The sequence below is a fragment of the Symphalangus syndactylus genome, chromosome 2, assembly GCF_028878055.3.
Source record: "Symphalangus syndactylus isolate Jambi chromosome 2, NHGRI_mSymSyn1-v2.1_pri, whole genome shotgun sequence".
NCBI lineage: Eukaryota > Metazoa > Chordata > Mammalia > Primates > Hylobatidae > Symphalangus > Symphalangus syndactylus.
The window spans coordinates 49,151,687-49,165,683 of record NC_072424.2 but is presented as its reverse complement, the minus strand read 5'-3'; the positions used below and the strand labels follow the sequence as shown (position 1 = coordinate 49,165,683).

Here is a 13,997-nt window from a genome sequence, read left to right as displayed (position 1 = left end):
AGTGGTTTGAGAGGCATGTCAGAGAAAAATTGCACTGGACAAGTTAAACAGGTAAGGAAGGCTTTATTCAAGACTATTGCAATAGAAGAGAGAGATTAAACTCAACTCTGCTGAAACAAAAGGCAGGAGAGTTTTTAAGCACTGGGGTGAACTCCTATGAAAGTGCTGGAGGACACTGTTGGGAGGTTGGTCAATGTGATTAGGTAGTCTGTGTTTGCTAATTAGTGCTTACTGAAGTTAGGCTTCCACCCTCCCACAGAGACTGAGATCAATTGGGATTCTGTCTTTCTTGATGATTATACTTCAAAGGGATGGCTCTGAGGACCTTGAGAAAGACATGCCTGGGTTGCAAAACTGGCCAGAGGCTGGGAAAAGATTTACATCTCAAAGAGTTGGAGAAAGAATTTATAATTGCATGTTTTCTAAGATAAATCCTCTAAGAAAAGGGAGCTCAGGGGCTTATAGTTAGGAAGAAGCCTGTCTTTATAAAGTAGAGTCAACTTGAGGGGAAGGTTAAGGCCCTCTTGGTCAGGCATTATAATCACTGGCACAGCAGAATGTTGAGATAGAGCTAGATGAAATGAAAATTCCCAGTAGGGGCCGGGCACGGTGGCTCATGTCTGTAATCCCAGCACTTTGGGAGGCCAAGGCAGGCGGATCACCTGAGGTCAGGAGTTGGAGACCAGCCTGGCCAACATGGTGAAACCCCGTGTCTACTAAAAAAGACACAAAAATTAGCCGGGCGTGGAGGCAGAGGTTGCAGTGAGCCGAGATCGTGCCATTGCACTCTAGCCTGGGCAACAAGAGTGAAACTCCATCTGAAAAACAAAAAAAGAAAATTCCCAGTAGGCAGGGGCCTCATGACAAGCCCATTTGGTTCAGCAGTGATGCGATGACTGATGCTCTTTATAAAGTATGAGTAGGTCCAGGACCATGCTTTCCTGAGGGTAATGGTGGGGAAGTTTAGAAGGCCATGGAGACAGAGCCTGAGGGCCTGGACTAGTGTTTGCTCTAACCACCCCCTCCCTTGGAAAGGCCTCCCCTCACCCTCAGTCCAGGTGGTTCTATGAGTCCCCGAGGAGCTCTCCTTGCATTCACTTCTAAGTTCGTGTCACCAACATGTAGGCATCTGCAGTTTCTTTCCTCTTTTGTGTTTCTCCTTAGTATACCGGCCTTCCCCAGGTATGCTAGACACTGCTGTCTTCTACTCAGCACTGGCTGGGATCTGAGGGGTGGGAGATGGAGAAAGGGAAGAAAAAAGATACAGAATTGAAGAATAATTCAGATTTATACCACCGTGAGAAGTTCTATGACTTGCAAACACTCCAAGGATAGTTTTTTTATTCCTTTCCCTAAAGAAAGGTTACGTATGGTTTTAGAGTTATCCCTGAGCCAAGGCAAATGTAGAATCTTTGCTATATTTTGAGCCAGTGAGCTGCTATTGGCAAGAATATGCTTTAAGAAAGTGAAATAAGTCAATCCTCCTTTCTCTCTGTTTTAGATCAAGCTATATTGGAGTAAAGCGAAAGCTGAACCGTCTGAGAAAGTCTCGCTTAGGATCTCTGTGACACAGCCTGACTCCATAGTTGGGATTGTAGCTGTTGACAAAAGTGTGAATCTGATGAATGCCTCTAATGATATTACAGTGGAAAATGTGAGTTTAGCTATTTTTTCATTATGAAAATACGTATTACAAGAGAAAAAGGAAACTTTATTGTATTACTTTAAATATTTAAAGAAAATTTCATTAGTTCCTTTACATGTGTAAGTCAATAATCAGTAAAGCTTCCAAATAAAAAATAATCTGTATCGTAATGGTTATGTTGGAAAGAAGCTTATGTGGTCAAGTGTCCTTGCTGTATTTCATGAGAATTATCACCTAAAGTTAGACGGAAGGAAGAAGTTCTGGAGGTCTATGGTACAACATGGTGACTGTAGTTAATGATAATGTACCATATACTTGAAAATTGCTAAGAGAGTAGATTTTAAATGTTCTCACCACAAAAAATGATCAGTATGTAGTATGCATGGTGATAGATATGTTAATTAGCTTAATCATTCCACAGTATATACAAATATCGATATATCACATTGTACTCCGTAAATATATACAATAAAAAATGCCACCTATAGTTTTCCTTCATTTTCATACTACATTTTAAGACACTCAAGAAAGTACTAGGAAATTGACTTGCATAATTCTGGGTTACGTTGGATAAGACAGCTTTAGGTAATTTTTGAAGTGTGTTCTATTTTGGTTATACATAATGGTTGTAAATAATTACAGTGCCCATTGTGCTGGGGATGGTGGCTCATGCCTGTAATCCCAGCACTTTGGGAAGCTGAGGCGGGTGGATCACGAGGTCAGGAGATCGAGACCATCCTGGCTGACATAGTGAAACCCCGTCTCTACCAAAAATACAAAAAATTAGCCGGGCGTGTTGGTGGGTGCCTGTAGTCCCAGCTACTCGGGAGGCTGAGGCAGGAGAATGGCACGAACCCGGGAGGCAGAGCTTGCAGTGAGCAGAGATCGCGCCACTGCACTCCAGCCTGGGTGACAGAGCAAGACTCTGTCTCAAAAAAAAAAAAAAAAAAAAAATTACAGTTCCCATTGAATCAGGAATTTGCAGTATATTGAGGGTGCGAAATCATGTTACTCTGCAGAAAACTTACAAACCAAGAAGTATATGAACATCTAGCATTGCATAAATGAATCCCATATTCATTAGTCATTTGATTTTTATTTGTATGTCCTTGAGATATTCTTGTGTACCATTGTCAGTTGTAAACTAGTTTGTATAATTTATGTCTATTAATGGATTCAGTAGAGTGATTAACAATACATCAGAAAGAAAACTATATATAGTTGGGTTGATTTGGTCATAATATTGTAAAATTTAATTTGCTTGTGAAAAATTGTACATTTTCTTCAGTCTATACAACCATTTTTTTCAATCTTTTCTTTTTTTTGAAAACTTTTTTTTTTACAACCAGTTGGTCATTTTTTTCTGTTTGACTTTTCCTGAGTTCACATTATTTTTATAGGTCTATAGATCTTGCATTTGATTTAACTGAATATAATAGTATCTGTTATTTTATAGCTTTCTAAATATCTTGGTAAATATATTATTTCATTTTTTCTTCCCTACATATGTGTATGTTTGTGTGTGTGTACATATATGTGTATACATACATGTACACACACACCCCATCTGTTGTGCTGCGCACTCAGTCTCTACATTATATATATGCGTGTAATATATATACATTTACAAGTATGTTTATATATACATATAATATATGTATATTTACATTAAAATTTTTCAGATATTAAGATTGCTTTCTCAGCTTTCTTTTGGTTCATATTTTCCTGGTGTATTTTTACATTTCTTATTTTCAACCTTTTGTAAGTTTTTTTTTTTTTTTTTTCATAATTAAAACGTTGCCTTTTATTTGTAATTTTAAAAGATGTTTTAAACATTAACACTCTCGGCCGGGTGCTGTGGTGTACACCTGTAATCCCAGCAGTTTGGGAGGCCGAGGCAGGTGGATAGCTTGGGGTCAGGTGTTCGAGACCAGCCTGGCCAAAATGGCGAAACCCCGTCTCTCCTAAAAATACAAAAATTAGCCAGGCATTGTGGCAGGTGCCTGTAATCCCAGCTACTCAGGAGGCCGAGGCAGGGGAATTGCCTGAACCTGGGAGGCAGAGGTTTCAGTGAGCCAAGATCACACCACTGCACTCCAGCACTCCAGTCTGGACAACAAAGCGAGACTCTGCCTCAAAAAAAAAAAAAGTTAACACTCCTATAGTGTATTAAGGATGCACAACTCTTTCAAGCTTGTTGTTGTTGTTGTTGTTGGGTTTTTTGTTTTATTTTGTTTTGTTTTGTATTTTTGGAGACAGGGTCTCACTCTGTCACCCAGGCTGGATTGCAGTGGCATGATCGAAGCTCACTGCAGCCTCAACCTCCTGGGCTCAAGCAATCCTCGTACCTCAGCCTCCTGAGTAGCTGGGACCACAGCCATGCACCACCACAGCCAGCCAGTTTCTTTATATTTGTAAAGAAGGGTGTCTCCTATGTTGCCCAGGCTGGTCTCAAACTGCTGGACTCAAGGGATCCTCTTGCCTCGGCCTCCCAAAATGCTGGGATTATAAGCATGAGCCACCACGCCTGGCCTGAAATAGGTTTGTAATTCAAGTGAATAATAGTAGGAAATATATGTGTGATTTACAATGTTCCAAAAACTCTCCTTAATTATTTATATGTATTATTTATTTAATCTTCTTAGCAGGCAAGTAAGATAAGTAGTATTGGCATCAGAATGAGGAAACTGAGACACAGAAACGATGTAATTTGCCTAAATTTTCCAGCTAAATCTTGGTCCAGCCAAGACTTAATATAGGAAGCCTGTATGCTTAACCACTGCACCAGGACTATCATAAAAGAACAAAACTCCAGACAACATTGCCATTCTTTTTGTTGAGCGCAGGAACGTTAACAGGTGACCAAGGACTTCTTTTCCTGAAAGAATGCAGTTAACAAGCAATGTGCTAACTTTTTTCCAACACAGAACAACTCCTTGCCAAACTGAAGATATGGCACATTTGATCAGATATATGCAAATTCTGAGAGAAATTGTATCACTTCTGTTCCTAATACTCAGGATATTTTTAAAAAATCAATTTTCTTCTTATCACGTAATTGAAAAAAACGTTTTTGGTCACATCTTTGCATCTGAGAAAATTTTTTTTTTTTTTTTTTTTTTTTTTGAGACAGAGTCTCGCTGTCATCCAGGCTGGAGTGCAGTGGCGCAATCTCGGCTCACTGCTGGCTCCGCCCCCCGAGGTTCACGCCATTCTCCTGCCTCAGCCTCCCGAGTAGCTGGGACTATAGGCGCCCACCACCTCGCCCGGCTAATTTTTTCTTTTTTTGTATTTTTAGTAGAGACGGGGTTTCACTGTGTTAGCCAGGATGCAATCTGAGAAAATTTTTAAACATTTAAAAAATATTCTCATAATAGTGAGGCAGCCAGGTGGGAGAGGGTCCCTGGAGAAACTCCGACCAACCTGTCCAGTGAGGTGGAGCCTCGCCAACGCGAAGTTCAGGACATTTGCAGCAGGGAGGAACCTTGCCTGACCTTTTCCTGTGTGGAACCTGGGATTCGAGCTGCTGGTGAGCAGCACTATATCTGGCCTTGCCAGAGTCCTTGTTTCCCCCTTTTCTTCCTTTTCACCCAATAAAACCCTGCTTCTCACTCTTCAAACCATCTGGGAGCCTAAATTTTCATGGCCGTAGGACGGAAAAGGACCCCGTCGTTAGCTGAACCAAGGAAAAGTCCTACCACAATAGGTGGCAGAGTGAGGTTAAAAAATGACATAAAACTGGCCATTATTGGGACTGGTGGTTTGTTGGTTGGGATCATAATGTTCTTTTTTTTTTTTTTTTTTTTTTTTTTTCTGAAACGGAGTCTCACTCTGTCGCCCAGACTGGAGTGCAGTGGCGCGATCTCGGCTCACCGCAACGTCTGCCTCCCGGGTTCACGCCATTCTCCTGCTTCAGCCTCCCGAGTAGCTGGGACTACAGGCGCCCGCCAACACGCCCAACTAATTTTTTGTATTTTTAGTAAAGACTGGGTTTCACTGTGTTAGCCAGGATGGTCTCGATCTCCTGACCTCGTGATCCACCTGCCTCGGCCTCCCAAAGTGCTGGGATTACAGGCGTGAGCCATCGTGCCCCGCTGGGATCATAATATTCTTTATGTAATGCATTCACTTACACACACACGCACACTTTAGAAAATTTCTATGTTAAAAACGGGCCGGTTGAGCGGCTCATTCCTATAATCCCAACACTTTGGGAGGCCATGGTGAGAGGATTGCTTGAGGCCAGGAGTTGGAGACCAGGCTGGGCAACATAACAAGACCATGTCTCTACAAAAAATTTTAAAAATTAGGTGAATGTGGTGACACATGCCTGTAGTCCCAGCTACTTGAGAGACTGAGGCAGGAGGATCACTTGAGCCCAGGAGTTCAAGGCTCACTACAGTGAGCTATGCCACTGTACTCCAATCTGGGCAGAAGAGCAAGACCCCGTCTCAAACAAACAAACAAACAAACAAACAAACAAACAAAAGCTACCGTGCCTTGGAGAAGGAAGGAGCTATTCAGAAACACAATTTATCCCTTGGCTTTGGAACAGTTTTTGCATTAATCCAATAGGGTAAAATGACTTTACTGTATATACAAACAAGCAGCAGATTACACCTGTAGCCTATCCTTTGTTTACACAGGGTTTTGTTTGTTTTGAGTCCGATTTACTTGCAAGGCCATGTATGTTGAAAATCTATAACGTGCTATTTATATTTTCTTTCTTTCTTGAGACGGAGTCTGGCTCTGTTACCCAGGCTGGAGTGCAATGGTGCTATCTCGGCTCACTGTAACCTCCGCCTCCTGGATTCAGGCGATTCTCCTGCCTCAGCATCCCAAGTAGCTGGGATTACAGACATGCACTGCTACGCATGGTTAATTTTTGTATTTTTAGTAGAGACAAGGTTTCACCATGTTGGCCAGGCTGGTCTCAAACTCCCGACCTCAAGCGATCCACCCATCTCAGCCTCCCAAAGTGCTGGGATTACAGGTGTGAGCCACCACGCCCGGCCGCTATTTATATTTTCTTTTTTTTTTTTTTTTTTTTAATTATACTTTAGGGTTTTAGGGTACATGTGCACAATGTGCAGTTTTGTTACATATGTATCCATGTGCCATGTTGATTTCCTGCACCCATTAACTCGTCATTTAGCATTAGGTGTATCTTCTAATGCTGTCCCTCCCCCCTCCCCCCACCCCACAACAGTCCCCGGAGTGTGATGTTCCCCTTCCTGTGTCCATGAGTTCTCATTGTTCAATTCCCACCTATGAGTGAGAACATGCGGTGTTTGGTTTTTTGTCCTTGCGATAGTTTACTGAGAATGATGTTTTCCAGTTTCATCCATGTCCCTACAAAGGACACGAACTCATCATTTTTTATGGCTGCATAGTATTCCATGGTGTATATGTGCCACATTTTCTTAATCCAGTCTATCGTTGTTGGACATTTGGGTTGGTTCCAACTCTTTGCTATTGTGAATAGTGCCGCAATAAACATACGTGTGCATGTGTCTTTATAGCAGCATGATTTATAGTCCTTTGGGTATATACCCAGTAATGGGATGGCTGGGTCAAATGGTATTTCTAGTTCGAGATCCCTGAGGAATCGCCACACTGACTTCCACAATGGTTGAACTAGTTTACAGTCCCACCAACAGTGTAAAAGTGTTCCTATTTCTCCACATCCTCTCCAGCACCTGTTGTTTCCTGATTTTTTAATGATGGCCATTCTAACTGGTGTGAGATGGTATCTCACTGTGGTTTTGATTTGCATTTCTCTGATGGCCAGTGATGAGGAGCATTTCTTCATGTGTTTTTTGGCTGCATAAATGTCTTCTTTTGAGAAGTGTCTGTTCATGTCCTCTGCCCACTTTTTGATGGGGTTGTTTGTTTTTTTCTTGTAAATTTGTTTGAGTTCATTGTAGATTCTGGATATTAGCCCTTTGTCAGATGAGTAGGTGGCAAAAATTTTCTCCCATTGTGTAGGTTGCCTGTTCACTCTGATGATAGTTTCTTTTGCTGTGCAGAAGCTCTTTAGTTTAATGAGATCCCATTTGTCGATTTTGGCTTTTGTTGCCATTGCTTTTGGTGTTTTAGACATGAAGTCCTTGCCCACGCCTATGTCCTGAATGGTATTGCCTAGGTTTTCTTGTAGGATTTTAATGGTTTTAGGTCTAACATATAAGTCTTTAATCTATCTTGAATTAATTTTTGTATAAGGTGTAAGGAAGGGATCCAGTTGCAGCTTTCTACATATGGCTAGCCAGTTTTCCCAGCACCATTTATTAAATAGGGAATCCTTTCCCCATTTCTTGTTTTTGTCAGGTTTGTGAAAGATCAGATAGTTGTAGCTATGCGGCATCATTTCTGAGGGCTCTGTTCTGTTCCATTGATCTATGTCTCTGTTGTGGTACCAGTATCATGCTGTTTTGGTTACTGTAGCCTTGTAGTATAGTTTAAAGTCAGGTAGCGTGATGCCTCCAGCTTTGTTCTTTTGGCTTAGGATTGACTTGGCGATGCGGGCTCTTTTTTGGTTCCATATGAACTTTAAAGTAGTTTTTTCCAATTCTGTGAAGAAAGTCATTGGTAGCTTGATGGGGATGGCATTGAATCTGTAAATTACCTTGGGCAGTATGGCCATTTTCACGATATTGATTCTTCCAACCCATGAGCATGGAATGTTCTTCCATTTGTTTGTATCCTCTTTTATTTCATTGAGCAGTGGTTTGTAGTTCTCCTTGAAGAGGTCCTTCACATCCCTTGTAAGTTGGATTCCTAGGTATTTTATTCTCTTTGAAGCAATTGTGAATGGGAGTTCACTCATGATTTGGCTCTCTGTTTGTCTGTGATTGGTGTACAAGAATGCTTGTGATTTTTGTACATTAATTTTGTATCCTGAGACTTTGCTGAAGTTGCTAATCAGCTTAAGGAGATTTTGGGCTGAGACAATGGGGTTTTCTAGATATACAATCATGTCATCTGCAAACAGGGACAATTTGACTTCCTCTTTTCCTAATTGAATACCCTTTATTTCCTTCTCCTGCCTGATTGCTCTGGCCAGAACTTCCAGCACTATGTTGAATAGGAGCGGTGAGAGAGGGCATCCCTGTCTTGTGCCAGTTTTCAGAGGGAATGCTTCCAGTTTTTGCCCATTCAGTATGATATTGGCTGTGGGTTTGTCGTAGATAGCTCTTATTATTTTGAGATACGTCCCATCAATACCTAATTTATTGAGAGTTTTTAGCATGAACTGTTGTTGAATTTTGTCAAAGGCCTTTTCTGCATCTATTGAGATAATCATGTGGTTTTTGTCTTTGGTTCTGTTTATATGCTGGATTACATTTATTGATTTGCGTATGTTGAACCAGCCTTGCATCCCAGGGATGAAGCCCACTTGATCATGGTGGATAAGCTTTTTGATGTGCTGCTGGATTCGGTTTGCCAGTATTTTATTGAGGATTTTTGCATCAATGTTCATCAAGGATATTGGTCTGAAATTCTCTTTTTCGGTTAAGTCTCTGCCAGGTTTTGGTATCAGGATGATGCTGGCTTCGTAAAATGTGTTAGGGAGGATTCCCTCTTTTTCTATCGATTGGAATAGTTTCAGAAGGAATGGTACCAGTTCCTCCTTGTACCTCTGGTAGAATTCAGCTGTGAATCCATCAGGTCCTGGACTCTTTTTGGTTGGTAAGCTATTGATTATTGCCACAATTTCAGAACCTGTTATTGGTCTATTCAGAGATTCAACTTCTTCCTGGTTTAGTCTTGGGAGGGTGTATTTGCCGAGGAATTTATCCATTTCTTCTAGATTTTCTAGTTTATTTGCATAGAGGTGTTTGTAGTATTCTCTGATGGTAGATTGTATTTCTGTGGGATCGGTGGTGATATCCCCTTTTTCGTTTTTTATTGCATCTATTTGATTCTTCTCTCTTTTCTTCTTTATTAGTCTTGCTAGCGGTCCATCAATTTTGTTGATCTTTTCAAAAAATCAGCTCCTGGATTCATTAATTTTTTGAAGGGTTTTTTGTGTCTCTATTTCCTTCAGTTCTGCTCTGATTTTAGTTATTTCTAGCCTTCTGCTAGCTTTGGAATGTGTTTGCTCTTGCTTTTCTAGTTCTTTTAATTGTGATGTTAGGGTGTCAATTTTGGATCTTTCCTGCTTTCTCTTGTGGGCATTTAGTGCTATAAATTTCCCTCTACACACTGCTTTGAACGTGTCCCAGAGATTCTGGTATGTTGTGTCTTTGTTCTCGTTGGTTTCAAAGAACATCTTTATTTCTGCCTTCATTTCATTATGTACCCAATAGTCATTCAGGAGCAGGTTGTTCAGTTTCCATGTAGTTGAGCGGTTTTGACTGAGTTTCTTAATCCTGAGTTCTAGGTTGATTGCACTGTGGTCTGAGAGACAGTTTGTTATAATCTCTGTTCTTTTACATTTGCTGAGAAGAGCTTTACTTCCAACTATGTGGTCAATTTTGGAATAGGTGCAGTGTGGTGCTGAAAAAAATGTATATTCTGTTGATCTGGGGTGGAGAGTTCTGTAGATGTCTATTAGGTCCACTTTATGTAGAGCTGAGTTCAATTCCTGGATGTCCTTGTTAACTTTCTGTCTCGTTGATCTGTCTAATGCTGACAGTGGGGTGTTAAAATCTCCCATTATTATTGTGTGGGAGTTTAAGTCCCTTTGTAGGTCACTGAGGACTTGCTTTATGAATCTGGGTGCTCCTGTGTTGGGTGCATATATATTTAGGATAGTTAGCTCTTCTTGTTGAATTGATCCCTTTACCATTATGTAATGGCCTTCTTTGTCTCTTTTGATCTTTGTTGGTTTAAAGTCTATTTTATCAGAGACTAGGATTGCAACCCCTGCCTTTTTTTGTTTTCCAGTTGCTTGATAGATCTTCCTCCATCCCTTTATTTTGAGTCTATGTGTGTCTCTGCACGTGAGATGGGTTTCCTGAATACAGCACACTGATGGGTCCTGACTCCTTATCCAGTTTGCCAGTCTGTGTCTTTTGATTGGAGCATTTAGCCCATTTACATTTAACGTGAATATTGTTATGTGTGAATCTGATCCTGTCATTATGATGTTAGTTGGTTATTTTGCTCGTTAGTTGCTATAGTTTCTTCCTAGCCTCGATGGTCTTTACAATTTGGCATGTTTTTGCAGGGGCTGGTACCGGTTGTTCCTTTCCATGTTTAGTGCTTCCTTCAGGAGCTCTTTTAGGGCAGGCCTGGTGGTGACAAAATCACTCAGCGTTTGCTTGTCTGTAAAGTATTTTATTTCTCCTTCACTTATGAAGCTTAGTTTGGCGGGATAGGAAATTCTGGGCTGAAAATTCTTTTCTTTAAGAATGTTGAATATCGGCCCCCACTCTCTTCTGGCTTGTAGAGTTTCTGCTGAGAGATCAGCTGTTAGTCTGATGGGCTTCCCTTTGTGGGTAACCCGACCTTTCTCTCTGGCTGCCCTTAACATTTTTTCCTTCATTTCAACTTTGGTGAATCTGACAATTATGTGTCTTGGAGTTGCCCTTCTCGAGGAGTATCTTTGTGGCGTTCTCTGTATTTCCTGAATCTGAATGCTGGCCTGCCTTGCTAGATTGGGGAAGTTCTCCTGGATAATATCTTGCAGAGTGTTTTCCAACTTGGTTCCATTCTCCCCATCATTTTCAGGTACACCAATCAGACGTAGGTTTGGTCTTTTCACATAGTCCCAAATTTCTTGGAGGCTTTGTTCATTTCTTTTTATTCTTTTTTCTCTAAACTTCCCTTCTCTCTTCATTTCATTCATTTCATCTTCTATCAGCGATACCCTTTCTTCCAGTTGATCGCATCTGCTACTGAGGCTTCTGCATTCTTCGCGTAGTTCTCGAAACTTGGCTTTCAGCTCCATCATCTCCTTTAAGCCCTTCTCTCCATTGGTTATTCTAGTTATCCATTCTTCTAATTTTTTTTCAAAGTTTTTAACTTCTTTGCTATTGTTTTGAATTTCCTCTCGTAGCTCAGAGTAGTTTGATCGTCTGAAGCCTTCTTCTCTCAACTCATCAAAGTCATCCTCCATCCAGCTTTGTTCTGTTGCTGGTGAGGAACTGCGTTCCTTTGGAGGAGGAGAGGTGCTCTGTTTTTTAGAGTTTCCAGTTTTTTTGGTCTGTTTTTTCCCCATCTTTGTGGTTTTGTCTACTTTTTGTCTTCGATGATGGTGATGTACAGATGGGTTTTTGGTGTGGATGTCCTTTCTCTTTGTTAATTTTCCTTCTACCAAACAAGACCCTCAGCTGCAGGTCTGTTGGAGTTTACTAGAGGTCCACTCCAGACCCTGTTTGGCTGGGTGTCAGCAGCGGTGGCTGCAGAACAGTGGATTTTCGTGAGACCACAAATTCAGCTGTCTGATAGTTCCTCTGAAAGTTTTGTCTCAGAGGAGTACCCGGTTGAATGAGGTGTCAGTCTGTCCCTACTGGGGGGGTGCCTCCCAGTTAGGCTGCTCAGGGGTGAGGGACCCACTTTAGGAGGCAGTCTGTCCGTTCTCAGATCTCCAGATGCGTGCTGGGAGAACCACTACTCTCTTCAAAGCTGTCAGTCAGACAGGGACATTTAAGGCTGTGGAGGTTCTCGCTGAGTTTTTGGTTGTCTGTGCCCTGCCCCCAGAGGTGGAGCCTACAGAGGCAGGCAGGCCTCCTTGAGCTGTGGTGGGCTCCACTCAGTTCGAGCTTCCTGGCTGCTTTGTTTACCTAAGCAAGCCTGGGCAATGGCGGGCGCCCCTCCCCCAGCCTCGTTGCCACCTTGCAGCGTGATCTCCGACTGCTGTGCTAGCAATCAGCAAGACTCTGTGGGCATAGGACCCTCCGAGCCAGGTGCGGGACACAATCTCCTAGTGTGCCGTTTTCCAGGCCCGTTGGAAAAGCGCAGTATTAGGACGGGACTGACCCGATATTCCAGGTGCCGTCTGTTTTCCCTTTCTTTGACTAGGAAAGGGAACTCCCTGACCCCTTGCGCTTCCCGAGTGAGGCAATGCCTCTCCCTGCTTCGGCTCGCGCACAGTGCGCTTCACCGACTGTCCTGAACCCACTGTTAGGCACTCCCTAGTGAGATGAAACAGGTACCTCAAGCAGAAATGCAGAAATCACCCGTCTTCTGTGTCGCTGGGGCTGGGAGCTGGAGACCGGAGCTGTTCCTATTCGGCCGTCTTGGCTCCACCCCCTGTAAGTTTTTAAGTGTATCTTTTAAATAGCATATTATATTTTGTTTTTGTTTTTCAATCTAATCTAATAGTCAACGTCTTTTAATAAGCCTTTATTTAATCCACTATAAGTATGGTAATTCTTTTTCTAATGGGGACTTTTTTCTGCTTTTTTATATTTTAAAATTTAGATTCTTTTTCTGTGGGCTAGATTAAATTTGTTTTGGTGATTTAGAAATTATGCACTCTATTTTTGTTACTCTGTTAGTTACAAACTGTACCCATATTAATTTATCCTTGTTGGTTTCTAAAGGTTATCAATATTTGAATCTTCTAGTATGCTCCTATATCCTTTTGATCTTTACCTCTGTCTCCTCCTTCTCCTCCTACCCTGGCCAGATCATTTTGCTCGTGTACAGATTTTAGTTCTGTGTTATCATAGGTTGCCCTTTCAATCTATGCTGTTCTTTCATTTTTTAATTGTGGAAATCTGTGTTGATTATTTCTTCCTCTCCATTTTATTTTTTCTCTCCTTCTGGGACTTTTGTTATTCAGAAATTGGCACTTTTACTTCCATCCTTCACATCTCTTAGTGTTTTGTTTTATGTTTTCCATCTCTTTGTCTTTTCTGTGTTTCTCTGGTAGAGTTCCTCCGTCGACTCAGCTTGGTGATCATTCATTAGCTGTATTTATCCTACTTTAATCTCTTATATTGTATCTTTTATGTCAGCTATTTTGTTTTTAATATCTGTTTCTTGTTTTTGTTTTATATTCTGATATTTCCCATTATCTCCTTATGTATATTTGCTATGTGAATTTTAAATTATTGAATTGACCTTTTCAGTAATTTTGTGTCGCATGCTATGTGTTGTCTAGTTGGATGTCTTACTTTTACAGTATTTATACTCTTTGGAAGTCTAGTTGATTTGGCAGATCCTCTGATAATATCTATTGGGGAAGGCTGAGCGTCAGGTTCCAATCTGTGTAAGTCCTATGACTCCCTCCTGAGGGGAGAGGACTAGCCTCACGGACTAGAGAATTACTCTTGATCCTTTCTGCTGCCTGCCTCTATTCAGAGTTTCACTCTTAAACCCTTGGGGAAAAGAGCACCAGTAAGAGAAGGTCTCCTGAGGTTATGATTCACCAGCCCTGAGGGTTTGGAGGAGGAGGAGA

At 41.4% G+C, this 13,997-nt stretch overlaps 1 protein-coding gene across 5 annotated transcripts in view; it reads left to right on the top strand.

The window, feature by feature from the left end:
• Positions 1-13,997, top strand: part of CD109 (CD109 molecule) — a 160,146-nt gene that overhangs the window by 79,580 nt on the left and 66,569 nt on the right. For all 5 annotated transcript variants that reach the window (XM_055256010.2, XM_055256020.2, XM_055256028.2 and 2 more), the window contains one exon: positions 1,502-1,654. In XM_055256010.2, the coding sequence (XP_055111985.2) occupies positions 1,502-1,654 (153 nt within the window). The remainder of the gene's footprint in view (positions 1-1,501; positions 1,655-13,997) is intronic.